The following is a 14,898-nucleotide window of genomic DNA, read 5'->3' as shown; positions in this document are numbered from 1 at the left end:
GTTGAGGAGTGTCCGATTCGAGAGCGACGAAATCAAACCCGCGAAAAGAAATCAAACGCACTAAAAGGAAAATGACTGATTGTTTTCAGTTGGCTTCTTCTTTCCTGTGTCGTGTCGTCATGTGACCCTCGTGAGGGTTTTGTAACCTTTGTTTTTCGTTTCAGCATCAGTTCCTCTGACTCCAGAAAAAACACCGGCTCAGTCCGTCAGTCCAAAGCTGCGGCGCCGTTTTAACAAAGATCCCGTGGTCTCTCAAACTGTCTCAAACTGTCTCAAACTGTCCTCTGCCGCTTCGCAGTCGTCACGTTTATGTACAGTTAGACTTTAAAAAACTAGAGTTGTTACATGCAACATTTGGCATCTTCTCGTCCCCACTCGTAAGTCTGAATCGGTGTCCGTTTTTAGAAAAATATTTCACTTTGTCTTTTTTTTTTCTTCAGGATTTTTCTGATTGTGACGGAGGGACAGAGAGAGGTGGAGGGTGCAGGTGGAGGGGGGAAGGCTGTCTTTGTAAAGTGTCTCATCATTGCTTTAGTGGAAGTGCAAAAAGATGCTTTAAAAAAAAAAAAATCAACAATAACTGATCAGGAAAGATGCTTCCTGCTGCCTCCTGTGTGTGTGTGTGTGTGTGTGTGTGAGTGTGTGTGTGTTTGGGGCAGTGAACTCGCTGCACCGCTCCCCCCTGAAATGAACAGCCTGCAGATCAAAGCGGACACAGGTCTAAGTGGAGCGCGGGTCTCGTCTGGAGGTAGCTGTTAGGTGACTTTAACACTGTGGGAACTGTGTGTGTGTGTGTGTGAGTGGTTTTTAGCTGTAATCTGTCTCAAAGTGCCGAATAAGCAGAGTGAACTTTTGATTTCCACGTTAAAGTCTGGTTGTGTAATCCTTTAAACAATTCTTTTGTACTTTACTCAATGAAGAGTTAAATCCTTGAGCAGAGGCGATCACATTTGATTTTACATAACGCTCTTTGTAATACTGGCTCTGAGTGTTCAGACGTGTTCTTTAATCTGTGCATGTGTCTGCGTTTCAGCGTGTGTGTGTGAGCTCGCTGTGATCCGTGTGGTGGAGTTTGGGGAATGTTTTTGGGAAAGTTACCACAGACCCTGCAGCGTGATGGAGCTCTCCCCCTCTCTCTGCAGCTCTGAAGGTGGGGGCGTACTGTACGGGGGGGGACACCACACCAGCATGTACGTTCAGACAGTCGGGCCAGAAGTGGGACAGCAGGTCAGGGGTGACGTGACAGGCCGTGGGGAGCATGTACGGGGGACACCGGGTGAGGAAAGGAGGGGGGTTGTTGTCTTTACATCATAACAGGACGCAGCAGCGACAAAACCTCTGACGGCTGCCCCCAACGGAGGGGGGCGGAGTGATGGGAGCGAAGTATGCGTGGACTTTGATGTTGGGCAGATGGGTCTGTGCAGAGAAAGAAGAGAAACAGATGGAAATGTTTTAATGGATCAGATAAAAACCTGCAATGAGTCTCTGAACTAATCACTTTGTTTCATCAGAGTGATGATAAGATCAAGGGTCTTCAACCTGCGGCTCTTTGACTCCTTAACAGTGGCCCCTTGTAACTTTAAAAATCTTTTTTTTTAAATAAAGAATTTATACTTTTCTCACAGAGGGTATTGATGATTAAGACACTGACAAAAACAATCATGCAATAACATTTTGATAAACTAAATATGCATCACATTCACAAGTTTAACAGCCCTCGTAAGAAAACTAAATCTACAAAAAGACAAATCTGGAAGGAAATAAAGAGTTTTTTAATAAAGGGGAAAAGTAAGTTTAGCAATAAAATCGATGTTTTCAAATTCAAAAATTATTTCAAAATTTTATTTTTTTTTAAGAATTTAATACTATTTTTTTTTTTTTGCATTTCTTCAATATTAAGATTGTTCAAAACTTTTGCTTAGGTTAACATTTAAATTTTTTGAGGATTTTTCCTTTTTTTTTTAACTTTTCCAAATTTTTTGAATGTTGATTTTTTTATCATTTTTCCGTATTTGAATAGAATTAAAATTATTTTGTATATTTTGCACAAATTTTGAACTATTTTTTTGAAGATTTTTGCATTTTTATTTATTTTTTAAAAAAGGTTTTTTTTTCATGTTGAGATAAAATTCCATTTTTTCAGGATTTTACACAATTTTTGAACTTTTTAAAAGATTTTTAAATCTTTAAAGTTTTTAAATTTTGATTTTTTAGCATTTTTTCATATGTAAATAAAATTCAAATTTTGCAAATTTTTAAAATTTTTGCAAATGTCAAATTGTTTTGAGTTTGCTAAATATTCCAAATGTTAAAATTCCATTTTTTTAAAAAAATTGTAATTTTTTTTCTTTTTTTAATTTATCAAATTTTTGAAACAGCTTTAGGTTGGCAAATTAATTTAATCAATGCAACATTTTTAATCTTCAAATTTGCACATAATTTTTTTTCAATTTTTCACATTTTTGAAATTTCAAATTTTGGAGAATCAAGCACTTTTTAAAGTTTTAATCATTTAGAAAATTTATGAAATTTATGACAAAAATATGAAATCAAATATTTATCACGTCTAATTTTGTAGACACAAAAAAATCTCTTATTTAGGTACTCATTTTCTATGTATGGAATTTTATCTTTTTTGTTTTTATTGTGAATATAAAGTAGATTTTGTGACTCTGGAATGACTTTAATCCAGATGAGCTGAGCCTTAACAGCTCCTGTGAAAGTAAAGGTTGCAGACCCCTGCATTAGAGGGATGGTAACATCTTTCTGGACGTGTTTCACACTTTGATTCCTCACTCCTTCTGAGTGGAGATGACTCAAACACTGTGGCCGTGACACGGATCACAAACAAACTGCCCCGGCATTTATAAAGTTAATAAACTCTGTGTTTGCTGCAGATACTTCACATGAATCACCGTGATTCACTCTCCTTCACCCACACAGCTCACCCTTAGTCTCTTGATGCCGGCGCGCGTGATCTGCTGACAGTCGTAGAGCTCGATGCGATCCAGGCTGTGGCAGCTCTTCAGGTGCTCCAACGAGGCGTCTGTGATCAGGGGGCAGTTGTCCAGCTCAATCACCTCCAGCCGATCGTGAGCACAGGGGCCGCTCCCCAGGTGTCTGATGCCGTCATCGGTGATCAGCTCGCAGTGAGACAGACTCTAAAGCAACCCACAGAGGAGGCTCCATTACTCAGCTGTTATCTGCTTGCATAAGATGTGATTTGTTGTTGGTGTGGAGTGAAATGTGTTTAAGCAACAAGCACACGCTCACCAGGACTTGCAAACGAGGGCAGTGGATAGACAGCTGGATCAGCGTCCCGTCTGTGATCTGAGGAAAACACGTGAAAAAAGACAGAAATGATTCAGCTGCAGTCTCCAAACGACTTTCATCACTGGTGGTGCTTGGATTGTCGACTTACCTGCACACATTCCTCCAGATCCATCTTCTCGAGCTCGTGACAATTCTGCAGCAGAAACAGAGACGATGAGCAGCGGGAAACAACGCTCTGACTTTGGTTTAGATCTTTTGGACAGTTCAAACATTTGAATCTGTAAACAAAGAGCGGCTGCGTGCAAACAAGAGCCAGATGTCACACTCACTCTTGCTAATGTAGTGAAGCCCACGTCTGTAAGCTGAGAGCAGCGAGCTACTTCTAGTATTCTGAAAATAAGACAAAAACACTTGATAAGATCTCATTTTTCGCAGTACAGGTAATATTTAGCAAAGCAGTGAGTTAAGTCAAACTCACCTGAGGCGAGGGCAGTTCTGTCCCAGCGCGTGCAGGATGGCGTCTGTGATATTGGCACAGCCGGACACACACAGAGACTGCAAGCGGTGACAACCCCTGCAGATTGTGATGAGGCCCTCGTCTGTGATCTGCTGCTCAGAGAAAGAAAGGTTTTCAGTTTTTGTGCATGTCGTAACAAACTCAAAGTGCCCAAATTTAAAGGAAAACAGAAACTTTGATTGCAGCTTGGGATGAAAAACATCAACGCACACATTAAAGATGCCATGAGGAGGATCTGCTTAATTGGAATTGAATGGAGATTGGATTAAAACAAATTTTCTTTGTTCAAGACAACTTTTTACTGGATAGAACGCGCCGAGGTAAGGTATTTATCAGTACAGTTACGTAGCACTACAGTTTGAAACGTGACATCAAGCAAATGTTGTAGTAGCTGGCTATATGTAGAGCTATCGGCAGCCCAGTGCTTCGACGTATCCGTAGGCTAACGTGACAAGTTAACACTGTCAGTTTGTAAGTAGTTTAGTAGCCTAGTGCTCTGAGACGTGTCTGTAACATGTAACGTTAGTGAATCCTGGTTTTACCCTTTAACTCGTGTTTCAGCCTTTAGTCCTTGTTTTAGCCTTTAGCTTGTTATAGCCTTTAACCCGTGTTCCACTATTTGGCTTTTGTTTTAGCCTTGAGCCTGTGTTTTAGTCTTAAGCCTGAGTATTAGCCTTTGGCCCTTTTTTTAACCTTTAGCTCATTTTTTAGCCTTTAGCTACTATTTAGCCTGTAGCCCTTGTTTTGGTCTTTAGCTCATATTTTAGCCTTTAGCCCATATTTAGCCTTTAACTTGTGTTTTAGTCTTTGACTTGTGTTTTACCCTTTAACCAGTGTTTTAGCCTTTTGCTTTTGTCTAGCCTTAAACCTGTGTTTTGGTCATTAGCTTGTGTTTTAGCCTTTAGCTTGTCTTTTAGCCTATGCTTTAGCCTTTAGCTCGTGCTCTATTTCTCTCCTGTTTATCTTTCTTCTGCTCTTCTGTTCTTTTTCTGTCTGACTGTTCGGCTCCAGTGACCACCATCGCTACAAAATTAATCACAGAAATCGTTTTCAGCAGAGAAAAACACAGATCTTTCTCCTCTCTACTAAACTTTGTCAGCTTGCGTGGTGTTATCAATCAGGTCCTGACCTGATCTGGAAGCTAAGAATTAACGCTGATAATCTCATTTTAAAGTGTTTATTTTGATCAGGCAAATATCTAGAAGGGAGACTTTTTCAGGATCACTTAGAAACTCCTCACAGCCCCTTTAAAAGATATTTATGTACTGCTGTGAGTGACTTTCCTAAAGGTAAGAGCTTGTAGAGACAGTTTGTGTAACACTCGGGGGCAAAGTCTAGTAAAAAATGGGCTTTGAGTTGTAAAATTATTATTTTTTTAAGATTTTGAGGGGGTTACTTACTGAACATGTCTGCAGGTTGAGTGTGACCAGCTCTGGACAGTTCGCCCCGATATGCTTCAGAGCCTCATCCTCCAGCTGTGGACGAGATAAACAGACATTCAGTCTACACTCATAGAAATCCAAAACTATCTATTATTCTGTATTTTAACCATTGTCATAAAAGTTAAAACAAAAGCAGGTGTTAAATTATATTGAAAAAATGCAAACCTTTCTTGTTCATTTGTATCGGTTTTTATTTGCGTGTAACTGTACTCCATCAGGAAGGAAATAAACTAATGCACAGCTTCTTAAATGACTCCCTGCTTTAACTGAGTGCTTGTATACACTCCCCTTAGTAAAGGGATGATGCTCCAGGAATGAGTTTACATTTTCTTAGCACAGCAGCTGACATACATCCTCAGAAACATCCTCTCTCATACAGGAAGTGATTCACTTTACCATGCAGGAGTCATTAACCGTACCTGTGTGCATCCTTTCAGAAACAGGCCTTTCAGCCCGGGGCAACAACGCACCAGCGCCTGGATGCCGTCCTTTGTGACCTGATCACACCAGGAGATGTTGAGCTGCTCGAGCAGGGGGCAGCCCTCACTGACAGGAGAACAGGAGAACAGGTGAGAGGTGAGGAAACGATTATAAACACTGAAAAGAAAACAGTGCTGTGGATGATGAATGGAAGACCCTGACAGCTGGGCCCACACACCTGAGAGCTTTGAGTGACAGGTTTGTGATTGAGGTACAGGAGGCGAGGTCCAGGTGCTTCAGCTTTGGACAGAACTTACTGAGGCTGTTACACGTGCTGAGGGGAGACACACAGTGAGTGCTTCAGCTCAGGAGGATCAGAGTCCTGTTTTAAATGCGTCTGGAAACTGTGCACAAACCTGTCTGTGATCTTGGTGCAGCCGTTTAGACTGAGCAGCTCGATGTTTCTGCAGTTCTGTGAGAAAGTCCTGCAGAGAGAAAACAAACAAGTATTTAAGTGACGACACTCAAACCGAACCTGGTGTCTTTGCTTCTCCTGGGACGCAGGTCAGACGGTCAGACTAAGCCCTCAGACTCACCTCAGGGCGCTGTCACCTACACCCAGGCAGCCCCTTAGGCTCAGCTTCCTCAGGAAACCTCCACACCGCTTGGAGATGTTCTCCACCACGCGGCCCTGCAACGAAAACACCACTCAGTTAGCTGGGTTCACTTTTCTTTCTCCATTTTCAGCATTTTCAGGAGGACCAAGAGTGAATATGAAGCTGAAAGTATGACTAAAGTAGATAACAGGGGTCTGCAACCTGCGGCTCTGGACCCCTGGTAAAATAACTACATGTAGAAAAAGAAAGACAAATAAAAAAATACAAAAATTAGAGTGAGTTGAGCAATATGATCAATATATTTTATCAAATTCGAAAACTATTCAGAAATTTAAGAAAATTTTTGAAAATTTATTTATATATTTTAATTTTTGAATATTTTTGAAAAATCTTTTTTTCCATGAAATTTTACATAGTTTTTATATTTAAATTTTTTGCGATTTTTTTTTTTTTTAAATTAATTTTTGCAATTTTTACTTTTGTTCAGGTTTGAAAAAAATCAACATTTTTAAAACATATTCTACATTTTTGAAATTTTTGCTTACGTCAATTTTTTTAATTTCTGCAAATTATTAAAATTCATTTTTTTGATTTTTTTCAATTTTTTTATTTATCAAATTTTTTAATTTGAAGTTTTTAAAAAAAATATGAAATCTTTGCAATTTTTTAAAATTTCTAAAGTTTTTCACAATTCCCTTATTTTAAAAATTTATCATTTTTTTCAATAACTTTTTTGAAAAAAATTATGAAATCTTTGCAATTTTTTTAAATTTCAAAAAATGTGCACTATTACCTTTTTTTGCAAGATTGTGAAATTTCAAAATTTTGTGAATTTTTGCATTTTCTTGAAATTTTATTTATTTGACAAATTTATGAGATTTATGACGTTAAAATTTTCTCTTTTATTTATTTTCAAATTCATTGAAAATTAAAATCGAAGACATCATGTGTGCAATTTTTTAAAACAAAAAACTTCCCTTTTATATATTTTTATTCACTAGATGTTTTCTATGTATTGAATTTTATACACTTTTTTTTGTTTTTATTGTGAAGATAAAGTAGATTTTGTGGCTCCTGAATGACTCTAATCCAGGTGAGGCTACATGGCTTCTATGAAAGAAAAGGTTACAGACCCCTGGTAGATCACGCTCTGGTTTCTCTCACCTCGATGTCTCTCTGAAAGTCAAAGAGGTCGATTCGTTGCCAGTTGCTGCCATCCAACGCCAGAACGTTCCAGGACTGAGAGCAGAGAGACAGACGCGGATGTTTAGGGTCATCACTTTTTGTTTCATACAACACTGACATGAAGAACACATACTTTAAATCACACAGACACACAGAAACAGTCACACACACACACATGCATACACACACCTTGTGAACACAGACTCACCCGTGAGACCTGGGCACAGCGACAGAGTGTCACCACATCCAAAAACGAGAAAATTCTGGAAGAAAGACAGGGACGGTTTGATTCAGAGACCCTGATCCTCGCTACCAGAAGCTTTCTCTTTACACTAGACCTGGCTCTCCACTCGACCCTGCATCTGCTTCCCGTCACGGCACGGAGACGTGAGCAAATCAGCTAATACTGTCTTAGACTGTTGACTCAAAGGGAAGAAAACACACAATCTTTTTCTGAAAAACTTTACATACAAGCCTCGATACTTAGAGCAGGGGTGCAGCAGATCCCAGCATGGCCGACCAGCCTCACAAACCTGAGCCATGAATGCAGCACGGACCGCTCGGCTAGCAAGGCTGAGGCCTGAGTTATGGCCTTCATTTTCTGTCTGCTGAAAGGCTTCTGAGATTTTTTTCAACCTCAGATCAATCTGATTTCTTAATAGCTTCAAGCATCTGTATTTAATTACAGTTTTAGCATCAGGGAAGCAGAGGAGGGTGGAGGGAAGGAGGAGATGCTGGCATCCTGGTGCTTGGTTTGACTAAAATGTTTGTCTAAGGGAACGCGAGCAAACAGCCACTCTGAATGTGAGATGGACAGTCTGGGTGGATGTCTGTGTCTGAGGGGTGGAGGGGGAAGGTGGTGCAGCTGGATGTGCTGATCAGGAGCAAAGGCAGGGAATGTGGACAACATGCCAGGTCTGCTAGTGAAAACAAAACCCTGCAAACTGTCTGCAAACTGTCTGCAAAGGGGAGCGTCACTTACCTCAGCAGGAGCTCTTTGGGCAGCTTCTTGTTTATGACCGCCTCGTCACTGTTAGTGAACATCTGAAAAAGTGCAGAGGGATAATATTAGTCGTCGCAGGCTGTTGTAACATGTCTGGGGGGGACATAACTCAAGGACGGCCCCAGCAAAGATAAATGTTTGTGATCACATCAGGCTGAGACTGATGCAACGTCAGGTCTTGGGGAACACAAAGGGGGGCAGATAAAGCAGCATGAGACTGGATGGGACTTTGAACCAAAGACCCCAGATCTGTGATGGTCTTTACTTCTGTTATCTGATGCACAGTTTGACCTCACTCCCTGTGCAGTTTAAACCAGATTCCCAAACTTTTTAGACTTTAGACTAGGGCTGGGACGATATGCTATTCTCGCGATTCAATCCTGTTAAGATGTTTGGGGTGCTGATTCAATTTAAACTGCGATTCTTCGATATTTACGATTCTTAGTTTGCTTTTTTAACACTAGACCTTGTGAAAAAGTTAAATGATGATGATAACGTCTACAGACTATATCAGGAGCCATATTTTCCCATAAAATGCACATCACGTGATTTAGAGAGAAACATTTCGCCCCCTGCTGGAGAAAAGTGAAAACTTTTTTCCGATCTACTTTACAAAAAAAGACTGAAATGAAGAATTTGAATTTAAAAATAAAACAAAATTGACAAAGAATCCCGATTTTGATATTGTCAAACAAAAAACCTGATATATCAATTTTCATTTTTTTCTCTCCCACCCCTACAATGGACCCCTTTCAGTTTTTTTTCAAGGACCCCTGTTTATCCAAACAATGATTAGCTTAATATCAAAACTTTGTAACAATGTAATGTGTATCATTTCCCAATGATAGAATTAGGCTACATTTATACTTTCCAAGTATTTTTTTTGTAAACTTTGAGAAAATGTTATCTCCGAGGTAGAGGTGGGACAGTCACCCCCTCGTGGCCTCGTTGAACAACACCCAATGAGGCTGCAAAAACACACGCTATATGTGTCTGTTTTTGCCTTCTTTTCGCTCCTGCCCTTTTTTTCAGATTCTTGCAGGTATGATTATTAGTTCCTCTCTTTGCCGTCTTTTTTGGGGGGCCTATAGTGAGATTGTTTGTGTCGTATTTCCTTCCAACTGACGTCACTAGTTTTTACCAATGTACTCAATCACAACACAACATTTTTGAGATTGTTCCATTTATTTTTTTTGTAATTTGTCAGTGAATTCTCACCGTCTTCATTTTATTTAAACCTTTTTTAATCTTTTTTATTGAAATACTGTTTCATTATATCACTTATTCGATAAATCTAAGATATAATTTTTCATGTTTTTTATCTTTTTTCTCTGTCCTTTCAGTCATAACATGGATAAGATACAAAACAAGGAAAAAACATAAAATTAAATTAAATTAAAATAAATTAAATTAAAATAAATCTCTCTACAGTCAAGATCTTCAGTTAAATATCTTTTAGGCAAATATCTAAATAGATTTTAAAGAGAGCCCAGGGGAAAAACAATAGATACATACACAAGAATAAGTGAAGAAATAATAATAAAGGTAGTAAAACAATATTAATTATTTAAAAAAATTCAAATAAAAAAAATTATAAAAAAAACTCTAGGGATCATAAATGAGAAAACTAACATGTATGTTTTTTATCCATGGACAGATTTTGTTATTTTCAAATAAAATAAAATAAAAAACTATTCCCAAAGTACTTCCTGAAACGTGATGATAATGACATTAATCACAATAACACTTACAATATTAACAATCAAAAAGAAAATATGCGCAGAATTTTTCTTTTTTCATCTGAAAAATTTGGACTTTTTTTTTGGTCTTCATCCGACGCACCTGCCTGAGGATTAGATGTGCAAAGATCTGAGCTGTTTCTGCTCCTGCTCTTTCGAAAGTCTGTGCACCCCATTGCACCAAGGTGTGTTTTGTTTAAAGGTTTCTGTTGTTACTCATTATGAAGTGATGAACATGTCACAATCAGAGAACTGATCTCATGCCACAAAGCTAAATTGGGCTGGAGTATTAGAAAAAAATAGACGATTTTTCTGATGCAAGAGATCTAAGTTTGTTGTTTTCGTTTTTCAATGATTTTACAACTGTTTTCATGTTATTCCACGGACCCCACTTTGAGAAACACTGGTTTGAACGATATGTTTTTACACCATTTGTTAACAATACATCTTTTGTGACTCTCCCACAAACCGCTCCAGTTTCTGCTAACAGAAAATGGATTTTCACAGAAATAACTGCATGCCATGTGAGCACAAATACTGGACTATAATCCACAGGACAAGGCCTCGGCACACAAAGAGATAATAAATTGGAATTTATTAAGACCAAGCTACTCAGATAAGAACACCCAGAGTTATTAAGGAATTCAGAGAATCCAAAAAGTGCAGAAAATCATAATCGAGATGTCGAGACGATGGTATTAGACAGCATCACTGCACCGTCTGGCTCTTTCTTTTCTCTTCTACAGATCCAGAGTGATAAATCCAGCACGAGGACTGAAGAATTGATGTTATTTACAAAAAGCAAACATCTGTGACAACATCAGCGTGTTATCTGCAAGTCCTTGTTTGCACTCACAAACATGCCCGGTGAAATGTGTATTTATTGTTTTGTGACACAGGAAGTAATACTGGGTCCTGACAGTGTCAACTTTGTGCTAATTTGATTATCAGAGTCATAATTAAAAGCACAAAAGCTCCATGTTTGGTTGAGACTTGAGCACACTTGAGCAAACATTCAGCAGCTCACAGAAACTGTCAGGTTGTCCTGTTTAAAAACCCAGTCAGCTCTGGGTCAAAGCCTCTCTGTCTCTCTTTGATAAACATACAACCTCCACATACACACACTTGACACACAAACACACAGCTGTCTATTCAAGGGCTGCCTGCCAGCGTAGACGTGTAAAATTTTGAGGGAGTAAGAAGGGACAGACATTTTCGCATTTGGATTTGGGGCAAATTGACTCTGACAGCTCGCCTTCAACGGCGCAACTCTCCAAATAATCCAGAGCCATTTCCAAAGACCCAGATGCGCATGGTCAACGGGCATACACTGTCCTCTTTTGTACTCTAACATGAAATGAACCTGATGCTGCATGAATGTAAGCATTATGTTTTCTCCACTGGTCAGCTAAAGTCAGTGAAGCAGGCCTGGCAGGAGGTGAAATCTGTGTTAGCTGTAACCTCAAGCTAGAGGTGATTGTGAAGCAAAACAAAGTGGGATTTTATTTTTAGAAAAACTGTTGCAGACAGACTTGTATTGCTTACAAGATTCTGTCTTTGCTTCTCTGAGTTTTAAATCAGTTTCACCACATAAACAAAGACTAGTGACACAAATATCTCATCATGATCATCAAATACAGACTACTTTTAAAGAACAATATCGTAAGGCTTCATTTATGCCTTTCTCCTTTCCAAAGTGCTGTAGTCCTTTGTTTAGGGCTGGTGTACAACAGATCAGTATCTACTGCAGAGCAGTGAAGTCAAAAGGAGTACAGGAGATGGTTTCTGGTTATCCCTGTCAAAATAAAACTCTAGCAGGAAAAGGGTTGAGAAGTTATGCTTAAATGGTGACATTAAGCAGCTTTTATAATTTGGATGCTGAGCTATATCAGGCTTAAAATTTGCATTACAGCTGCTCTAGTACTTTAGATTTATCATTAATAATTCATCATCCAATTATCAATATTTTCTAAAACTTTATGAGATAAGGATTATTTGAAATCGATAAGTTAAGCTGTTTAAAATGAGTGAATTGTCTTTGTTTTTTTAAATATAAAGCTAAATGATAGACTGTTCTGTGTAATCAATCAAGCAATCTACCTTTTAAATCTTAAAAGGACTCTTGTTTTAATCACCTTGGCGCTTTTATTCTGAAGGCACAGTCATCCCATTTCCGGTTTCCTCCTTATTGCCATTCAGTTAACCTGACACTCAGCTCCACCGCAGCTGTCGGGCCAGAAGGTAATGGCTGAATCTTCTGAGTCGTCAGCTGTTGCACCGTTAAAAATAAATAAAACCAGACACAAATCCCACGCTAGCTGGGGATTAAACAACACCAAGTGCTCAGGCCACACAGCCCAATGTCACCGGGCCGACACAGAGTGATTTGGGGCAAGTTTTTGCCCAAATATCCAGCTATGTTTGCGTTTTACGCACAGAGTTAAGGGTAATTTTTGCTAAACAACAACACTGTAGCTTTTGGGTGTGTACATGCCTCTGCTTTCATATCGATACCTCAGGGGTTTTGGTATGTGTCACACTGAAGCAGCATCGGCCTGTTAGTTGAAAGTTGTGTGCTAACACGGGGTGCATGGAGCAGTCACAACCCGAGGCCCCCCTCAAGCGCAGCGGCCGTGGACATGCAGTAATACATTTCAATAAAGCAGATGATCCAAAAAAGTACTAAAATTAGAGTCCCCAGCAAAAATATGGAGAGGCATACAAAGGCTATGTGCTGTCTAGCAGTCAACAAGTTCCCTTTCCTGAATAATATGTGACTGTGCTGCGGTGCTGCCCTCGGCGTGCTCTGTAACGTTAGCCTGTGTCTTTGTTTTGACGGCGCATAGGAGACAGAGGACAACATATGAGGACCTTTAAGTGCCCCAGTTTATTATTAAACACCACGACAGGTGAAGTGAAAAGTGCTGAGTTGGATCATCATCCAAACGACACACAAGGCCTTTGCTTTATGTTGTAGGAACAAAACAACAGCGTTTGACCTAATCCCAAACAGTGACTGCGGAAGAGCTGCATCAATAGCCTCACTATAAGCGCAGTTTTTATTATATACAGCAACCGTGGTGATGTAGGCCTTTCCCATAATGTCTTTAAAAGCTACACTGAACATGTGTCAAAGGCTGTCAGTTAACACTGATGGTAGACTCACCTCAAACCGACTCCGTGAAACACCGTTTACCTCCTTCCCCATGTCGGACGCTGGTTACCGACTCAATGAATTCGGCGAAGGCGAAGTGAAATGCAGATACGGGCCCTCTTCCGTCCGTTTCTTCCTCTCCACGACTATCATGCTACCGTCCTCTCGGTAGCTCCCAGGCCGCAATATCGTTGTCTTTCGGCCTGTAACACATACAGCAAGACCCTTTGGTTGTTTCTGGTAAAATATGAGCTACAGGCAGCAGCGAGCCAATAAGCCAGTTCTCTTATCTGCCTCCTCCTCCCCCTGTACAGCTTTCCATCCATCCACACAATAGACCGACGGGAATAGGATCTGGCAGCCCAGAGTGGTGCTGTGACAACATTTACATCAACAAAAATTATAGATATACGAAAATATAAATGAGCAAACTACTTATTTGCTAGCAGATCATTAGACTGGAGGTGGAAAATGAATATCAGAGTGCGGTGGTAGCTTTGGCTGCACAAAAAAACCTGCAGCAAGGGGAGGGTCGAGAGCAAAACAAAACATATATTTTGTTTTTCTTATTTTAACTTCTTTTAATTGTTCATCACAATATCGACAGAATTAGGCTGTCAGTCGATAAACTCCAACAGCCCACATACAATAACTTCTCTGTCTTGTTTCACTTGAAGGGCCCAGACGTAGCCTTTGAGGAGGAAATATTGACTGTTTTTTCTGTGTCAGAAAAAAAATATCACAGAAATATAATAAAGAAGCAAAATGTGATACTATTTGGTGACATATTGACTTTAAAAATGTTATATTGCTAGAATATTTCATCAAAATACAGCTTCCGGGTTTCTGATTAGCCACGCCCAACAATGACAGTGGGCCCAATCAGCATCCAGGGTGAGTACTCGTCTTTCTGCGTCATCATACCAGGAGAACACGCATGACAACAGTTCAATGTCGTTTGGGATCCCTTTGTGGTTTTAATACATATGATTACTATAACTACTGTAATGTTTATTGATCCTTTAAATTCATATGTTATTTACCTGAAACATATATATATATATATATATATATATATATATATATATATATATATATATATATATATATATATATATATATATATATATATATATATATAAAACAACTTTTTGACAGCCCTTAAAGGTGTATGTCATTCAGTTATTTCTTTCAGTAGGTTATCATACAGCCTTTTATCATTGATTACACAGTGCAGAAAAATAAAGAATGTGGGGTTTAGAATTGTCTGTTAAGTATGTGGGCTGTGAGGTAAAATTTTAGTTTCATATCACTGAAACAAAAAATACCTAGGACTACTATTTTATTTGTATTAAAAAGTAATCATCACTTTTGTTTTAATTATTTATTTATTCATTTTTTGCATTCATGTATAAGTCATGTATAAGTGTCACCTTGCTGTTTGATATAACACTTGAGACACTTACCCAACTCAAGATGTGTGCCTTAATGATTAGTAGAACTAACTGAGGGATGTATTTAGTAAAATGAATAGATCATTTTACTCAT

General features: G+C 38.9%; 1 protein-coding gene across 1 annotated transcript; it reads right to left on the bottom strand.

The window, feature by feature from the left end:
- Positions 1 to 565: 565 nt before the first annotated feature.
- On the bottom strand, positions 566 to 13,856 carry fbxl20 (F-box and leucine-rich repeat protein 20). The gene is made up of 15 exons (XM_074696992.1): positions 13,363 to 13,856; positions 8,437 to 8,498; positions 7,663 to 7,717; positions 7,434 to 7,508; positions 6,249 to 6,343; positions 6,069 to 6,137; positions 5,891 to 5,986; positions 5,652 to 5,778; positions 5,191 to 5,265; positions 3,752 to 3,882; positions 3,603 to 3,663; positions 3,422 to 3,466; positions 3,274 to 3,330; positions 2,949 to 3,161; positions 566 to 1,416 (listed from the first exon to the last, which is right to left on the bottom strand). The coding sequence occupies exons 1-15, from the start codon at positions 13,402 to 13,404 to the stop codon at positions 1,309 to 1,311; spliced, it is 1,311 nt and encodes a 436-aa protein (XP_074553093.1). The 5' UTR covers positions 13,405 to 13,856; the 3' UTR covers positions 566 to 1,308.
- Positions 13,857 to 14,898: the final 1,042 nt, after the last annotated feature.

This window comes from Halichoeres trimaculatus, unplaced genomic scaffold, assembly GCF_033239565.1.
Source record: "Halichoeres trimaculatus isolate MK-OKI-2021-1 unplaced genomic scaffold, fHalTri1.1 fHalTri1_scaffold_20, whole genome shotgun sequence".
Lineage (NCBI taxonomy): Eukaryota > Metazoa > Chordata > Actinopteri > Labriformes > Labridae > Halichoeres > Halichoeres trimaculatus.
This window is presented reverse-complemented; position numbering and strand designations above follow the sequence as displayed.

What these genes read in the sequence shown, in the direction of transcription:
- fbxl20 (XM_074696992.1), bottom strand. Translation starts at nt 13,404, where the DNA reads ATGGGGAAGGAGGTAAACGGTGTTTCACGGAGTCGGTTTGAG. An exon ending in GCTGTGCCCAGGTCTCACGG is followed by an intron (nt 7,509 to 7,662) that starts GTGAGTCTGTGT and finishes CTCTGCTCTCAG; the next exon opens with TCCTGGAACGTTCTGGCGTT. An exon ending in CAGAACTGCCCTCGCCTCAG is followed by an intron (nt 3,664 to 3,751) that starts GTGAGTTTGACT and finishes TCTTATTTTCAG; the next exon opens with AATACTAGAAGTAGCTCGCT.